The following is an 18,684-nucleotide window of genomic DNA, read 5'->3' on the forward strand; positions in this document are numbered from 1 at the left end:
ATATTACACGTTTAGGAAATGTATTGGTTCCAATTGTGGGATTTAATTTTACAAGCTGCACTAGCTTTAAGTGTACGTAAGCTAGCACGGAGATTGTCATTTGGAATGCTAGAACATGTCAAGTAACACTTACAAGTTTGCAGCCAGTGTGATCAGAAGGTCTGATGCTAAACGAGGCTCCATTAAGAGTCTAGTGTTTAACAGTACTTGTGCCCAGAAGAAAAAGATATACGCCTTAGTATGTGAGACGTTGAAAAGTAAGCACAACAACATAGACTCAGGCATTCAATGCAAGCATGCGCATAATAACGATTGCTTCATAATTTCAGACCGAAGCCTCCTCCAGGAAGTTTTAGATGATAGCAAACTATCTTCCATGGAGCCCAAAGTGAGTTACTGCTTTTGAGCGTATGTAACTCGCATTTATCCAGCTTACACCGAGTTTGGCATTGGTCCTGTTGTACGACTTTTTACTTGGCAAAGGGATTTGCTGTGGTGGCCCTCTTAAGAGAATGATTCATAAACACAAGACAAATTTAAAGGAAACATTTTTAGAGATTTCTTCAAGAGAGATTTCAGCTCCAGTAGCAACCATCACACCAGGTATTTCTTGTGCTGAGTGTTCTATTAGAGTATTTACCAATAAAGTGATGACACACTGTAGGTATATAGATCTGCAACCACTCTAATTCACAAGTCAAGGTTAAAAATTTGAAATCTACAGTTGAAAATAGTCTCATGTGGCACAGACCATAATTATATTTTTAGGCACTCGTTTTTAGTATAAGCGCCCGTGCCTAAAAAAATTTTTAGGCATGGGCACTTATACTGAAAACGATAAGCCCCTGCGCCTATAAATGTATAGTCAAGACTAAATTTAAAACTATATAATTCATCGATAACTCATGGGTCCACACACTGGAAAATACTCCCAAGTCACAGATTACAGTAAAATTTAGCCAGTTAAACACGATCACAAATCTTTAACAGCACATGCCTACACATGACATCCCCTTGTAAAAATGCACACCGACTGCTTTATTAGAGTGTTTTAATTGTCAGTTGAGGTACATGCCCAGTTATATACTAATATTCACATTACTCTAATAGAACATACACTAGTTTGTAATGATGCAGCAGTCATTTGTGTTCGTCTATTTATCATTACTGTCTTTATTTTATCCTAGCCAGTACACTGCCCAGATATGTAAGAATCAATAGTCTGAAGATGAATGACAAAGAGGCCATCGAGAGGTTCACTCATTTGGGCTATACATACAGAGAGCCCAGTGACAAAGTGATGAGAAGACGGAAATGTGATGGAACACTTTCAATGACATTTCACAGTGACTTTGACCTCCCAAATGTATTAGTATTTCCACCTGGCACTGATGTCACTAAGACAGATTTGTACACTAAAGGAACCATATTTCTCCAAGACAAAGTAAGTAGCTAGATTATTCTTACTGCAATTATTATCAGGGACGTGGGCAGAAGCCCCACATGAGCATAGCACACAAGCAGTGTAGTGTATAAAACATGCATTGAATACCTAAAGTAAGAACTTAGAGTATACATGTATAAGGAAGAACATGTTTAGATAAGATTCATTCTAATAGAGCAGTCAAGTGTACAGTCCAAACTACTCTAATAGAACAGTCATAGGAATCCATAGAACAACTTTAGAAAATTAATGTAGAAATTTAAAAAATAAATCAGAACCAGGCTACAGTTTTAGTAGCCAGATTTTGAGTCAGAAATTTGTATATGCATTTGTATCTATAATCTCACTAACACCTGTACCTAAATCTCACATGACCAATAACTAGTATTACGGGATTTTAAAATGCATAGTATGAGGCCTGAAGGCACAGCTACAGTTGTAAATGATCCAAATTAGGGCTACTAGATTAACTTCATGGATCAAACTGTTTGTCAATGGCATAGCTACCATTGAAGCAACCAAGGCAGTATTGGCGAAAGATCAAAATACTCTAATAGAGCAGTCATCTATCTTTAACTCTTATAATCAGGTCTGCCTCGCCTTTTAAAATTTTCTAGCTAGCTATACCCTTGTTTGTGACCCAGGAAAATTTCTTTGAAAAAATCTTGGTTATGCCCCTCAATCATAAGTTAGTAATGAGGTCTGTCACAATATAGCAAAGAAGAATTACTGAGGCCCTTTATAACTTTACAGAAAAAATCCTTTAGTACCTTCCTTTCCTCAGTGATTTTGAATATTACTTTTCTACAGGCTAGTTGTATTCCTGCTTATGTGCTGGACCCTCCACCAGGGAGTATTGTGATCGATGCTTGTGCTGCACCTGGTAACAAGACCACGCACCTCTCGGCCATCACGAGAGACAAAGGGTATGACATGGTGGGTGTGCGTGTGACGCATCCAATAGTCATGTCTTCCTTAGTCAGATATTTGCATTTGATCATGATGCTAAACGTCTTGAGGCACTGAAGAACATGGTCCACAAATCAGGGGCAACATGTGTCAAAGTACAGCTGGCAGATTTCTTGAAGGTATTCAAGGGGTTTGTTGTATGGACCACATTTTAGGACACATTTAGATCAACCCAATGGACTACAAGACTGTGGAGTACATTTTATTGGATCCATCTTGTTCTGGCTCTGGCATCACAAATCGTGATGATCACCTCACCACACACACTACCCAGGTCTGTCCTAGTGTACAGGCTTGTTATCATTTGGTTGTGGATTTCACTTTACTACACAGGATTCCCGGCAGAAAAGGCTCAGATCACTATCAGCATTTCAGTACAAGATTCTCTGTCATGCCCTGAAGTTTCCCAATGTCAGGAGAGTGGTGTATTCCACCTGCTCTATATATCCTGAAGTGAGAAATGTTGTGTAGAATATAGAATCACACCGAGCTTGAATATTATAATTGCGATCCCAAACTTTGTGCTGTGGTTGCATAATGGATTGTGTGATTGACATTTTTGTGTGTATTGTTAGTGAATAAGTTTGTCATGTCAACTACAAGGAACTATTAAGAGAATGTCTAGATATTCATTCATGCTCTACTTGCTGGATGAAATAATATTGGCTCTTAACCATAACTTGATGACCTAATACCTTTTCATGTAGCTCTCTATAGGGTGACTTGTTTCTAGGTGAACTCTCTTGCCTGTAGTTGAATTGTCTATCAGATTAACTGTTTGTAGCTGAATTACCTATAGAATAACTTGTAATGTACTATAATGGAGTAAGTTATAAACGTAGCTGAATGCTCTATTATAGTGATGCATGCTTTGGAGTTCATGTGTATTTATATTTGAAGGAAAATGAGCTAGTAATTCAAGCTGCACTGAAGAAGAATAAAGACTTCAAACTAGTTGGTTTTATGCCACAATGGAAGCAACGAGGACTACCCATTTTTAAAGAAGGTAACTTCATACACACACACACACACACACACACACACACACACACACACACACACACACACACACACACACACACACACACACACACACACACACACACACACACACACACACACACACACACACACACACACACACACACACACACACACACACACACACACACACACACACACACACACACACACACACACACACACACACACACACACACACACACACACACACACACACACACACACACACACACACACACACACACACACACACACACACACACACACACACACACACACACACACACACACACACACACACACACACACACACACACACACACACACACACACACACACACACACACACACACACACACACACACACACACACACACACACACACACACACACACACACACACACACACACACACACACACACACACACACACACACACACACACACACACACACACACACACACACACACACACACACACACACACACACACACACACACACACACACACACACACACACACACACACACACACACACACACACACACACACACACACACACACACACACACACACACACACACACACACACACACACACACACACACACACACACACACACACACACACACACACACACACACACACACACACACACACACACACACACACACACACACACACACACACACACACACACACACACACACACACACACACACACACACACACACACACACACACACACACACACACACACACACACACACACACACACACACACACACACACACACACACACACACACACACACACACACACACACACACACACACACACACACACACACACACACACACACACACACACACACACACACACACACACACACACACACACACACACACACACACACACACACACACACACACACACACACACACACACACACACACACACACACACACACACACACACACACACACACACACACACACACACACACACACACACACACACACACACACACACACACACACACACACACACACACACACACACACACACACACACACACACACACACACACACACACACACACACACACACACACACACACACACACACACACACACACACACACACACACACACACACACACACACACACACACACACACACACACACACACACACACACACACACACACACACACACACACACACACACACACACACACACACACACACACACACACACACACACACACACACACACACACACACACACACACACACACACACACACACACACACACACACAAATTACAGGGTATTATCAACAGTAAATAATGGACTCTTATGATGTTGGAAAACTAATTTTGGCACAAACTATTTTAAAATACCAGCACAAGATAATTGACTAGCAATTTTCACACGAGAGCCCCTACAGTTCTCTAAAATCTGTTTTGTACCACTCTGTAAACAAGAGTAAATAATGAATGCTGTAAAGCACCTGTGATATAGCCACACCCATGTACAAAATGGCAGAAAATTGCACAGGCTGTTTCAAGTCAAGATTACCTAGTTGTTACCATTTAACTTCATAGTCTATACCTATCTGTAGCCGAGCTGTGCTTGAGAGCAAGTCCTGAAATCAACCACACATCAGGATTCTTTGTAGCAAAAATAGAGCGAATCCCTTAAACCTGCACTGGACGTTGGAGATGATGACGGATGACTTTACAAAACTGTCTGTTACTACTGATAGTATAAGCAATTTCAGTGATTGATTTTCATAATAATTATGTTCATAATTTTTTCAACATATCAATACATGTAAAATGAAATCCTGTATAGTTGCTGTACCAAATAAAACACGTTTAAAAATCATAATATAACTATAGCTGAGTCTAAATCAATCATTCACTCATAGATTGCTTAGTGGTATTACAAAAAAAAAAGAAAAAAAACTGAAGGGTAAGGTATAAGTGATACCTGTAAATGCTGCTAACTTAAGTGAGTTGTTGAACAAGTTTAACCTGCTGAACTAGTTCTATAAGTAGTAGAGCCTGTCTGATAGCTGTATGCTTGGATCAGTGTGAAGACTCTGACCAACCAGAAAGGCCAACTTGTGTGCATACTGGCAAGGAGCAGGGACACGGACAGTCCCTGGCCAGTTGTAATAAAGATGAGTTAGTTTGTAAGTCAACCTAAAGGAAGAAAATAGTGATATATACAGTGAAAATGGATGGGTGGTCACCTCTGCATGTGATCTGGTTTCAACGTTGTACCATCATGTACGACCATGTAGTGAGTTGGGGAGACTGTTCCTTGAGTGACATGTTGACTAACTAAATAGAAGTCATACCTAGTACCACCATAATGACATGATGTATTCCTGATGTGATCACAACTCACCATCCTCTCTTTGTGATGGCATTGTCTAGGATGGTTCCTGGTGATGGGTTCTCAAGTTTTCTATTCTAATATACAAAAACAAATTCAATTTCAATTGTACACTACAGATGTAACAAACCCGCATCAATAATTAAACGTTATGAGCAATCCAGTTAAAACCATACTTGACAGATTCTTCATGACCAGTTTTCATTAAAAGGACTGTGGCAGATTTCTGCTGTATTTCACAACATACCGTAAGCATAATTTTTTTTAAATGAATTTCATGGTTTGCAGCTGATCCACGAAAATTAATCCATTTAGAAACTCACGTCTCAGCTCAAGCAGACCTATCAGCTGTTACCACCAATACACTTTCCTTATACTATTAATGCACATAATATACTAATTCTATGTAATGCACTACATACGACCTGACGACAACATGTGCACCTGTTCACCACGTGAATAGATATTGGTGGCCTTGTTCAAGCATCTAAGACCCGTTTCATCTGATTGCAGCAGGTAAGGTTCTTTTGTGGTGAGTCAACCCCAACCCACAAAATGGTTTGCTTAGTCCCTGGGCCAGATAAGTACGCCAGCGTAAATGGAGTAGCCAAAGCTGTAAACCTTAAACATGACATTAAAGCAGGAATTTTGCTCACCGCGGCTCCTCAAGAAAATAAACTGGTTTGTCGAGATTAAACCATGAAAATTATACCCACAAAATTCAATACACTTGCAAACCTGTCTTTTTGGCAAACCACAAAAATTTTACCCACAAAATTTAATACGCTTACAGTAGAGGCTTTGCCATACTAGGCCACACTATTCTATGGTTGCTATTCCCACTAACCTACAATACCAAATATTCAATTGCCCATCCCTTTATCAACACAATCATTTTGTGCCTACAGTTTACATCAACAAGCCAGCTGTTTAAGTATAAATGGATGGTGTTAATTGGACAATTACTATATAAAAATGAAATAATCAACTGCCCATCCCTAGTGAGTACACATTAGACACATTACCTGGATACCCATGATACGAGCATTCACTCTCTTCTGAACTACCACAACAGAAAACTTTGGCTTGTAGTCCGGTCCTGCACATAGAGGCACATATAATACAACAAAACACAAAGATAGTAGACACACAATTCAAAGCTAGCACATATGGTAGGTTAAGAAATAGCTAACTGCTCCTTACCAAACATGGAGAAACCTTCAAAGAACTGCGGAACTTCAAACTCTGATACTAACTTCATGTCACCATCCCCAACTCCATCACGAAACACAATAATCTTCTCAGGCAGTGACCCATTCACCTGAGAATGAAGTCCTTATAGTAACACAACTCTTCTTTCACCTCCGCTAACCTCATGAAATTTCTTGAGGGCAGCTTGTAGACACAACTTCAAACCTCGTACCAACTCCTCACCCCTTGACTGCAGAACAACTCTGGAGTACCACCTAGTTAAATGACTACACAAACAAAACAATAGTTTAGTGTTACTGAGAGATCCTGGCACACTTACGGGCTAATGCTTGCAACAAATCCAGCGATAGATTTCTTTCCTCTTGATGCATCATGATACACATCAATACCAATCACCATAAGATTCTTCATTGGTATTTCAACTGCCCACAACTCACCACCAAGCTTGCAGTTCATCTGCACCAAACAATCACACTAGTAGATTGTATGTAAGACATCCAGCTAACCTGTAAGGCTATCTTCTGTGTCACTGACTTCAGTCTCTGCTGGTTGGATATTGTTTTTGCATTAATAGCTTGTGATGGGATGGGCTTCTCGATGCAGCAAAGCTTCTTGAATGCCGCATAGCGGTCATCCCGAGATGTTGGAAATATCGCCACCACAATCTATTGCAGTAATGACAATTTATTGATCAGTGTTTTATAAGATAGCACAATTACAAAATGATACGTTATGTTCATTACAGCTACTTGCCTGTAGTTGAGGGTTGATCTCTGCACGTATTGCACGCAGGTACGTATCAATTCGATCATCAGGTAGCTCTACTACATTAGGATCAGAAACCTAAAATAACACAACCATCTAGCATGAGATTGTTACATCCATAACCAAAACAAAAATAATTTAAAAACTACTAGCTTACCCTGATCCCCATAGAGTTTGTAATACGTTTTAGAGAATGAAGGAAGTCTAAGGCCTTTGACTGGTCACGCTTTGTAAAAACTAACAGCCAAGATTGGAGAGATATCTGTTGTTTAAGTAAACAAGGTATCAATTGTTAACACCTGTCATCGTATCAACACTTACTGTTGATATTAAAACATTAGTGACACTGTCTCGTCCCCAGTCAGCACGTCCACCAGACATAACTGATGTGTCTCTAAAGAAGATTTTCTCCTGATTGAGACATCTTCCTGTTGCCTCCATCACATTCATGTCTAGCTTTAACCCCCAATTACTAAGCTCTTCACGTGCCTGAAATGATCACCACATGTATAGTACACATCATTCATAATATATAGCACAAAATATAACACACACAAAGAAACACTACAAACACTACACTGTCCACACCTTTGGGGTAGAGTTAACATTCTCTACAAACTTTTTGAAACATGCTTCCCTTTCCATGGGAGACAGACGAGTATGACTAGCAATGTCCTACACAATAAACATCATCACAAAATGTACCCTCAAGACACCAGTACAACCACACACCTTCATCACTCTGAAGTCAGCTCTCGCCACATCAGTTAGTCCTGTCATACAACACAACTCGGGAATCAAACAGATCACCTGGTCTTGTTCTTGAGCCTGTGGACACAGCATCAATATAACTACCAATGGATCATTCAACTTGGAAGTACAATTTGTTTGATATTGTATATACCTGTACTATCGTAGTACCACCAAGGGAACATTAATTTTAAAGTATGCAGATCTGAAAGACTACTGTTGATCAGTAGAATGTTAATGGAACATCACAAAAGGAGGTACCATAGGTGGCTGCACCCATTCCTATACTACCACCATCAATTATCCCATTCTTTATAAAGCCCACCCAATTCACTCTACAAAACTGTAAACTACCTGTCTCTGGTCTCCACCAGTCTTCTTCTTAGGTCTGTGTATCAACAGAGGTTGCTCTGAATCCTCAACATTCAACTGGTATGCTTGCCTACACAACCAGCAAATAGCAGTAGCTGGTGGAATTGTATCAACTAACCTGTAATAGTCTACAAATGAGACTGAAGTACCATTACTGCTGACAAAAGATGATTGTGGGTTCTTGTCCCATGCAATATCATCAACCCTGTATGTCCGATTGTTGTACCTACAACAGAACAGTTCACTCTGATACCATAATGGTCTTTAACAGACCTTGTTAGCACAATAGTCCCAACTAGCTGCCTGGTGGCTTCCTCTTGAAACTTGTTCCTGTTCTTAGAGTAAAGTTCATAACTAGATGGAGAGAAGAGGTATATAGGACACCATTAGTAATGGTGGTGGCACTAACAAGAAATCCAACACTGTGTCAGTACGTAGCACTCTGTGAGACACATCCAACATGAGCATCAAGCCTCCATCATAATGTTGAATAGTATTAACATATCCTGGCCATATCTCTAGCCTGGAATGAGACATCAACAGCTCACAACTAATTTCCTGGATGAGCCGGTCACTGCTTACTTGTGCTGTGGTACTGGAACAGGGTGATGGGGATCATAGTAGTTACGACCAATCTGGTTCATTTCAAGTATTTTCATGATTCTTTTTAGGATTACATTAAACAGGTGGATGCACTCATGATGTTTTAGCACTTTCACTAGAGTGATGTGAATATTAATGGAAGCACCATCGGTTGGTCTAACACTGGTACAAGTGACTCTCTGTATGAATACAAACACAACATAAATATCACTGTAGGTACAAGTCTATGTACACATGGGTGTGTGTGTTTGCATGCATGCATGTGTGTGAGACTGTGAGTACAATACATCACTAACCTTATCTGTAATTTTTATAGGTAAATAAAGAATTGAACCATCAAAGGCTCTACTGTCCCCTATGATATTTTTATGTTCCGTGACCATTTTAAATCTCATGTTCTTGGAGTCCACATTAGGCCTACACAAACAACGTAACACAATCCATTCTGACACACTGCTAACTTACTCAAATGTCACGGCATACTGGTAGACCCCTTCAGTTTTAGTTTGAAGAGCTATGTAGTTAGTTCTCAATGGTACACTATAAGAGCAACACATTTATACACACATATAGTCACAATACATCTAACAACGTACGGGGTGCCTGACGTGCCCATAGTCTTAGTGACATCATATTTGGGCTCTTCAATGGTTAACTTCTGCACCTCAGCAACTGGAGGTGCATCCTACCAAACAAAACAACAAACAAGTTGAAGTAGCACTATAAAATATTACTGAAGACAATATTCCTAGCATATCAAATCATGAAGCCACCACATGGACTAGTGTAAATACATCACTTTACCAACAGGTCTGCCATAAGCAGACATCTAACCCCAGGCAGGTGGTAAATGTATGCAAGCAGCTGTGGTGTAAGTCATGCAAAATCATACTCACTGTTCTTGTTGTAGGAGGTGATGACTGCTGTTGTGCTGGTTGTGGTGGCCTGACCTGGTGACTAGCCTGCATGAACAATGCTGCACGACCCATCCCTACACAGGATAAAACAATAATGATCACAACCTTTTATGGAAAAGGTGATTCAGTTTCCTATCTTATTCATGACGTAGAGGACAATTAACGTCATTTCCTGACCCATTACAAATGATATCACCAAATATGATTACTATTAACAATACCAAAACTGCCAATATTAAATATTAGCGCCAAATGCTGCCAACAATCAAATACAAACACTTAGCCCACAAGTATAGCAATACAAAATAAAACAAGTCATACACTCCACCCACATTATCCAATAGCATACAAACAAGTACTACAAACACTATACCTGGTTGTGCAGCTGGCTTTTGACCTGGTACTGTAGTTGGCTGTGGAGCATGGCCATTTGTGGGTGCCTACAAAATACAGACTTAAATCAAGGAACACTCTCGTCAAGACTATTATTAGTCAAAAGGGTTTTAAAGATGTTCAGTTCATTAACAGTTCGCTGACTCACTTCTTCTTGTTTCTTCGCTGCTTCACCTGGCTTCCTTGGTGGATTTTGTAGAGCCTACAGTTATTGAAAGAAGGAATAATTTTTTTCCATCTTGTTTAATAAAGTCATACGAGGCAAACTTTGCGTCAAAGTTCTTCCCCACGTGTCACAAAAGTGGAATCCATATTGCACACACGTTCGCTCTAACAACTACACTACATAGCGAAAAATACCTTCAACAATTCGGCTCCTCTGCCGCCTCGTCCAAAACCTGACATTACTTTCAACAACCGACAAGATAATATTTCTCACGTGAACTTCGACCACCTGCCCTTTGGCGCTCTACATAATCTAATTTTTCCAGCGACTGGTTCGATTGTGGGTTATGATTTTGATGGCATCTAAGTCTAAAAGAGATAGTTCGAGTGGTGATTATTTCATCAGAGAGGTGTACTGCTGCAATAATGAGAAATGTCTTCGTATCAAGCAAATGTACGTGGGAGATGTTGGCTGTGTAGTTTGGGATGCAGCATTAGCGTTGTCTGCCTTCTTGAGTCAAGTGGATTACTTTCCCGCCTCATTCTGGTCTGGTAGAAGAGTAATTGAACTAGGAGCTGGTACAGGAGTAGTAGGCCTTGTGGCTGCAACACTTGGGTGAGTGAAAGTTCTTATTAAATCATGTGCAAATTGGGAACTTTTACTCCAGTGCTAGTGTTATTGTGACTGATCTACCAGACTTAGTCTCCTTAATGGACATGAACATAATGGAGAATGGTGCTGTTATACAAGGCAGAGCTTCAGCAAAGCCATTGCCCTGGCAAGTGAGGTGAACACCGAGTGAAAGCATTACCAGTTAAATTATCCAGGGGAGAAGATGTGTCAGACTTTCTACCACCTCCAGACATCATTCTCTTAGCTGATGTAATATATTATGAAGAGGTATGCATGTGTGTGCATGTATATGTAAGTCCCACTTGTATACCAATCCTACTGAATAGGCATTGAGCAATTTAATAAGCACAATGAGAGTTCTTTCAGATGATCACACTGTACTGCTGTTGTCGTATGAGGAGAGAACTACTGGGAACAAACCTGAAATAGAAAAGAAATTCTTTGAAGTAGGTGCTAGATTTGTTCACGTTTTTTTTTTCTTTTTTTCAATTTATAGTTAAGCAAGAAATATTTCAGTGTCGAAGAAATTCCCAATGATAAACTGGACCCTGATTTCAGTAGCGAGGACATTCATGTTTTAAAATTGCAAAAACTCTCTCCTCTATTGTAATGTTTAAAGATAAAGTTAAAAACAAACGCAAGTTTATAAGTATTGCAAAATTCACTGTTGTCTAAAGGATAGTACATCCACAGCAACACTTGAGGGGATAATCCTCTTCATACACTCTATTCTCATCACCATACACCCAGAAGGTATGGCTATTGTTGTTGTAAGTGTAGGCCACCTCGGAAACTGGCACCATCCTCACAACATGACGCTGTGCAAAAAGAAATATTGTAAACACAACATTTAGTACTTTTGATCCTGTTGTAGTTTTAGTATAGTGAGCCTGACTACACAATACTTTTTACCTGCCGAAGAATTCTTTGGCCAGTAAACTGGGTAGCATGTTGTTGAACCAGCCGCTGGGAGGCAGTGTTAATTTCACCTTCAAAGAACGTTACCAAAGGAGCAACCTGTAGGGTCAATACATGGGTGGTATACATACAACACAATAACAATGGTACCCACCTGTTGATGTTCTGCCTGGAACACAGTCTTGCCTGAGACGCCTTTTATCAAATGATCAGGCAAGGCAGTTCTTTCCATTATATGATCAGAAACATTGTTTGTCCTGTGTACTTGTGGTACAAAAATGGCACAGCTAGAGTCTCTACTCTTACCATGTCACTACTAACAAGATGTAACACTTTAGAGTACCTCTAGCAGCACAAGTCTCACACGGACATAACCCAGTCCCGTTACATTTGTAGCACCTACACAGAAACACGCATAGAATTAACTGTCTTTTGTAAATCACAAACCTCTTTCTGCCAGAGCCAAAACATGCATGACAGCGCTCCCTGTGATTACGTCCATCACGATACACATTACAGTGGCCATTAACACAACTGCCGCACAGCAGCTATATAAGAGTAATGGTTAGTTGTAGTACTATTAATAATGTATACATCATCCATACGTTTCCTCTTCCATGACACTTCCAACACCTTTTAGTACAACTTCCCAAACAACTGTGACAAGTCTGACAAACAATATATTGTACAGGTCGTGATTACTACAATACAGTGTTACCTTTACTGAAGCAGTGTGGGGTACCTCTAAACGGCTACTACTGTTCTTGAACATTGCAGGAGGATTGACGGCTATGTCCCATGGCTGTGGTGCAGGCCCATTTTGTGGACCATCAATAGGCAATCCTAAAACATTTATCTTTTCTACATGACTGCATTTTACATCTTTTCTACTTGACTGCATTTTACTAACATGCAATACAAAATCAATTTTTAAGAACAAAACACCTGAATCAATTCTCCATACAGCCACACCTTGTTGACTCTCATTTCACCAATATTTTCTACAGCTGGGTTGACCACATGTATAATGTGATAACCTCAGAGTATATTGGCCAGATATTTCCATACTAGGAAGAGTGAAAGAACATCACTTGTCTACCCAGCCCAATTTTGACACAAATATTCAGTTCATCTGTTATGTTCTAATGAGTGAATCTTACTGTGTCATCGTTAACAGACGACACACATACACACGCATGACACACACACAAACCATTGTATGGTTCATATGTCCAAGATGCTTGTCTGCCCTCAGTAAAGGTCTCCAGTTGGTACTACAATATGTCCTACATATGATGGACAGGTATTGGCTAGTACTACTGGCTTACATGTATAGCTGTTGACGGTGAGATGTTGGTGAAGACAAGATCCCTTACAGCTCTGGAGCCATAGCAGCACTTGCTAGAAACATACTGGGCTAATGCTTGTCTAGCTTGTTCCTCTGATACAGCAGGAACCCTGCAGGCATGAATGTGACAAGACAAGTGGATCACTTCTAATAATATAGCACACATTGTCTTGTATGCCTGAGACTACTTTTCTACAAGCAGAGAAAGTTATTGTACACACACCTTACTAAAATAGTGATCATGTAAGATTTTACAATACACGGACATATTACAGGCTGGGGGATAGTATGAAGGTGTCAGACTATTGAGATAGTATAGCTATTGGTATCACCTATCATTTGAAACATTACTCATAACATGTAAAGTATTGATTAACATGTAAAGTGAATGCATATCTGAATGGACAAGCATTCAGATGGACAGTGATTAACATGTAAAATATGTAGCTAAACATAAACACTTTTAAAAACAACTTTTAGGAAAACTGAATCAAGTTGCATAAATGCACTAAAAGCAAATACCCTGATATAAGTATGAAATAGGTGATATTGTGAACAGTATTGTACTATCATTTTGGGCATAGAAAAATCCAGCCCTAATTTTTATACTGTGTTGAAACACTTGTGACCAGGTCCAGTCAAGGAATCAATGGGGCTTTTCCCAGCGAATTAAGAAAAGTGACAATCAAACAATTTACAGGCTTTTATGATCGGCAATCAAGATATTTTATAGATGACATCAAGTGATCAAGGAAAATTCTTGCCAATCAAAATAATTGATCTCAGCTGCCAGGTACCAACTGATAGTGTGAAAACTGACTACCACACACACACGCACGCACGCACGCACGCACCCACACACAAACATTCAGATATGCATTCAACAGCCCCACACTACTTACACTGGTTGCATGTCGCCCTGCTGGGGAGGTGCACCTATGATGTCCTGATACGCTGGCGGGGGAGGCAGGGCAACTACAAAAAAATACATTTAGCCATCATTACACACTGCATCATTTACAATTAGTAAACTGCATGTTATCGTAGCCAGCCACCGCATCCATGTTCGATATAGGAGGTGCAGTCGGTACTGGTTCTTGCTGGTTGGCATTCTCGTGGAGGTCCTCATTAGGTATATCAGGTAATTGTTGATTCGTCCCGTACATTGTAACTCTCTAGTCTCTACTGACTGAAACCACCACACCTACGCACGCCCACTTATAACTTTCGATTATGGGCTATAGTATGTTCACGTTGAGCTGAATCCTCAAAAACATTTAATAACTCATGGATGCAATTACACACGATCTTGAAATTTGGCTCATTTGTAGTACTGCTTGACCCGCTAAAACAATTTTACGGCTTCACAATACATTTCCTATGGGGAAGCCATATAAGTACAGTGTCCATTACAGCCCTTTCCCGAACTTGCCAAACCGTACATGTCTGTTGTTGACACTTTTGCTGTTACCAATAATCATCTGGTTGGCTGAAATGCTAACTCTGTTGAGAAAAATCCACTTTTAATTTTTAGCTGTTTTTCAGGATTCAGCTCAATGTGAACATACTATAGAGTAAAATAGCGGAGTCTCATTGTTATACCTGTACAAACACTCTGAGTTAATTAAGTTCTGCTTAATCAAATTAATGCCTCTACTGGTGATAGAGAACTGTTGATTGGTGCTGATCAGGTCAAGCCTTTACATGCCTGTATTCGTTGTACTAAAACTCAGATCATGTCAGGTGTTAACTCAGAATGAAGTCCAGTAAGGTTTTTCATCCTGTTGTACTTAATCATTTTGCATGTATACAACTTCTTGTGTGTTTCTGTTATGTGTTTAATATGTAAAATGTTTGTAGTTTGTGGTGTATATGTTATTATTTATTTGGGGGTATAGGCCCTTTAGCCTTTTACTCTCCCCTGTGAATTTTCACAAATTAATAAAAATCAGTTCTTCACCTCTTAATATTATGCACTCTTGGTTTTAACACTGGTTTTTTTTGCTAGGTAGTACTAGTGTAGACCTTTTTTATTCTCACACACACACAAACTAAATATTCCAACCTTTCAGTGTGTCTGTCTGCCGGCCCTTGGTCCCTACAAGCTAACTGTAGCTAGCTAGCTAGTACTAGTTTGTTAGTAGTTGACTCGTGAGTCTTTTTTTTTTCCAGGGAAGACTTTCCTTGTATTATTTCACCTGGCTAAACTACCATGCAGTTTGGGTCCTTTGCTGTCTCAGCACTTCATTACATAATTGGGGTGTGTGCATGATCCGCACCTAGCTGTTTGTGGAAATTTGACCATGTATCAGTACATCATGCCAACTTACCACTGCTTGCGTGTTTTGGCACAAGATTTAGCTATATTGGTGAAACTGATGGTATACTGTACTGCATGGATCTGGCTCCAGTTGCATTAAAACATTGCTCCAATTTACTGTTTCATTATTCACTATTTTATCACATGATATCTTGAATTAAATCAGGCCAAAATCTCCCACTAATTCCAGCCCTGGGAGGGGGTAGTTGGTATTAATATTGACTCGATGATAGGTGCATAATACATGTACAGCAATCAAATGCTCTAATAAACCAGTCGGGCACAACTGAGTCAGACTGCATGCATTGTAAGACCAATAATTCATGAACTCTTGGTAAGACAATTAGCTAGCTATATAGCATTCTTAATGTATGCCGGTGAATGACAATGAGCACTGAAAAGTACAGCTAACTGGCATAGCACATTCTGAAGCATAGCACATCTGAGAATGAAAACGAAAAATGACTGCCTGCCCTCATGCTTTTTTGAAAAACCTTTGACAATAAGCTGTGCTTGCATGGACTTACAATAGGAACACATCAATGATATTTGTAGCAAAGCCATCAAAGCGAAAGCCTTTTTACAACATAATCTCTTACGATGTCTACATCAGTGAAATCCAACTGTTACACATTCTTAGTGCAACCTATATTAGAATACGCTATTACAGTGTGGTCCCTACACCTTCTGTACCAAATACATCAAATAGAAAAGGTTCAATGCAGTGCCACAAACAATTTTTCTTATCACAGTAGTGTGACTACCATGCTGGAACACTTTACTTGAACACCAGAGAAGTTTCTTAAAACTGGTAATGTTCTACAAAATATTACATGGCTTTATTGACATCACAATTACCCTAACACTCCTTACATCATTTACCCGTGGACACAGTCAGCACTTCACTATTCCGTTGGCCAGAACTGATACATATTTAATTTCTTTCCTCCCTTCTACCATCAAATTGTGGAATTCTCTACCCAATTCTCTAGTCGATATTAATTAATTTTAAAGATGACTTATCCTTGCATACACCTCTTCCCTTAACTGATTTATGTATAATTATCTGTTCATATACTATTTTTGAGTTTCTGTACACAGTAAATACAGCAATACAATAATAGACTACTTGAGTCTATATAAACATATCTATGGAATCATTATTAACACATTTTGATAGTGAGGCATGCACTACCTTTGCCTGGCATTGTGCAAAGACTCGTCAACCCCATAGCTCAGCTAGCTAGAACCATGCATGCATCATTATGACATGACTGAGGAAACATGAGCATTATTACATTACAATATTTGAGATGAGACCTCGGTCTCATGCAACCACAACCTGACTCCATAAGAAGATCTGTGTGGGCACAGCAAGATAGAGAAAAAACATAAACTACAAAAATAGAAAATTATTAAATGACCACTCACTGCAGTCCAAGCTGCAGTCAGTTCCAGGCCAAGTATGCATGTATTAGAACAGAATAAACTCAAACTTGAAAATAACGAAACACTACTCCAAGCTGAAATAAGCAATGCTAAGGCTGACTATGAATCTACTTTGATCTCTAACTTTTCCTACAGCAACTCTAAAATCTATAAGTACATTCGAAGTTTAACAAATTCCATTTGTTTTCCATGCTCTGTTTATTATGACTCCATCTCTGCCAACTCTGACTTAGCTAAAGCCTCCCTTTTCAACAAGTATTTTTATTCAGTATTCACCAAAGCATCAAGCCATCCTGTACCCCCTGATGACATTGATCATCATACTATGTTATCTGAGTTCAATATATCTGATAGTGAAGTACTTAACGTTCTTCTTAATTTAGATACCACCAAAGCCATGGGACCTGATGGAATACCACCAATTGTTTTACAAAGGTGTGCCACAGCCCTTTATCAAACTCCCTGCTATTTATTTAATTTAACTCTTCAGTTTTCATACTTGCCTAGAGACTGGAAAGTCCATAAGATTGTTCCAATTTTTAAATCAGGTGATCCCACCTCAGTGAAAAATTATCGTCCAATTTCTCTACTCAGTAATACATCTAAAGTTCTAGAACGTATCATCTACAACAAAATGGTTGATCACATTTCGGCCTACATCAACCCTGCTCAGTTTGGATTTATGCGCAATCGGTCTACTACTCAACAGCTACTTCTATTTCTACACAATGCATTTTCTTCTCGTGACCAATTTGATGCCATCTACTTAGATATCAGTAGAGCTTTTGATTCGGTTTCCCATTCTTATCTATTGTCCAAACTTCATAACTTTAAAATTTCAGGCAGCTTGTGGCTTTGGCTTCAAGCCTACCTTAGTACCAGATTTCAGTTTGTTTCTATTAATAACTGTTATTCTGATCTTTTATCTGTTGAATCTGGGGTACCCCAGGGCAGTATTCTCGGTCCACTTCTCTTTATCATGTTTATGAATGA

General features: G+C 39.5%; 4 protein-coding genes across 5 annotated transcripts; 2 read left to right on the forward strand and 2 right to left on the reverse strand.

Moving 5' to 3' along the window:
- Positions 1-15: 15 nt before the first annotated feature.
- On the forward strand, positions 16-5,414 carry LOC136261045 (28S rRNA (cytosine-C(5))-methyltransferase-like). Its single transcript, XM_066055009.1, has 10 exons — positions 16-257; positions 330-388; positions 432-603; positions 1,188-1,444; positions 2,255-2,370; positions 2,424-2,532; positions 2,580-2,687; positions 2,747-2,866; positions 3,314-3,419; positions 5,064-5,414. Exons 1-10 carry the CDS (start codon positions 116-118, stop codon positions 5,141-5,143), a joined length of 1,269 nt encoding a protein of 422 aa, XP_065911081.1. The 5' UTR covers positions 16-115; the 3' UTR covers positions 5,144-5,414.
- LOC136261041 (piwi-like protein 2) lies at positions 5,226-11,336 on the reverse strand. 2 transcript variants are annotated; one of them, XM_066055004.1, is made up of 25 exons: positions 11,218-11,336; positions 11,006-11,059; positions 10,838-10,904; positions 10,444-10,538; positions 10,144-10,232; positions 10,013-10,087; positions 9,844-9,964; positions 9,527-9,726; positions 9,354-9,467; positions 9,218-9,298; positions 9,063-9,170; positions 8,927-9,014; positions 8,555-8,650; positions 8,411-8,497; positions 8,144-8,311; positions 7,980-8,084; positions 7,811-7,900; positions 7,564-7,722; positions 7,377-7,513; positions 7,218-7,323; positions 7,049-7,166; positions 6,871-6,944; positions 5,858-5,922; positions 5,700-5,807; positions 5,226-5,649 (listed from the first exon to the last, which is right to left on the reverse strand). In XM_066055004.1, exons 1-25 carry the CDS (start codon positions 11,260-11,262, stop codon positions 5,493-5,495), a joined length of 2,607 nt encoding a protein of 868 aa, XP_065911076.1. In that variant the 5' UTR covers positions 11,263-11,336; the 3' UTR covers positions 5,226-5,492. The 2 variants fall into 2 exon arrangements, with proteins under 2 accessions (XP_065911076.1, XP_065911077.1); XM_066055005.1 differs by having other exon boundaries at positions 11,116-11,239.
- On the forward strand, positions 11,332-12,305 carry LOC136261048 (protein N-lysine methyltransferase METTL21D-like). The gene is made up of 5 exons (XM_066055011.1): positions 11,332-11,638; positions 11,691-11,801; positions 11,851-11,923; positions 11,983-12,102; positions 12,153-12,305. The coding sequence occupies exons 1-5, from the start codon at positions 11,370-11,372 to the stop codon at positions 12,264-12,266; spliced, it is 687 nt and encodes a 228-aa protein (XP_065911083.1). The 5' UTR covers positions 11,332-11,369; the 3' UTR covers positions 12,267-12,305.
- On the reverse strand, positions 12,222-15,260 carry LOC136261046 (protein SSUH2 homolog). Its single transcript, XM_066055010.1, has 11 exons — positions 14,944-15,260; positions 14,825-14,897; positions 13,903-14,032; positions 13,788-13,848; positions 13,293-13,417; positions 13,180-13,242; positions 13,022-13,122; positions 12,881-12,973; positions 12,729-12,831; positions 12,569-12,673; positions 12,222-12,474 (listed from the first exon to the last, which is right to left on the reverse strand). The coding sequence occupies exons 1-11, from the start codon at positions 15,086-15,088 to the stop codon at positions 12,328-12,330; spliced, it is 1,146 nt and encodes a 381-aa protein (XP_065911082.1). The 5' UTR covers positions 15,089-15,260; the 3' UTR covers positions 12,222-12,327.
- Positions 15,261-18,684: the final 3,424 nt, after the last annotated feature.

Source organism: Dysidea avara, chromosome 7 (assembly GCF_963678975.1).
Source record: "Dysidea avara chromosome 7, odDysAvar1.4, whole genome shotgun sequence".
Taxonomy (NCBI): Eukaryota; Metazoa; Porifera; class Demospongiae; order Dictyoceratida; family Dysideidae; genus Dysidea; species Dysidea avara.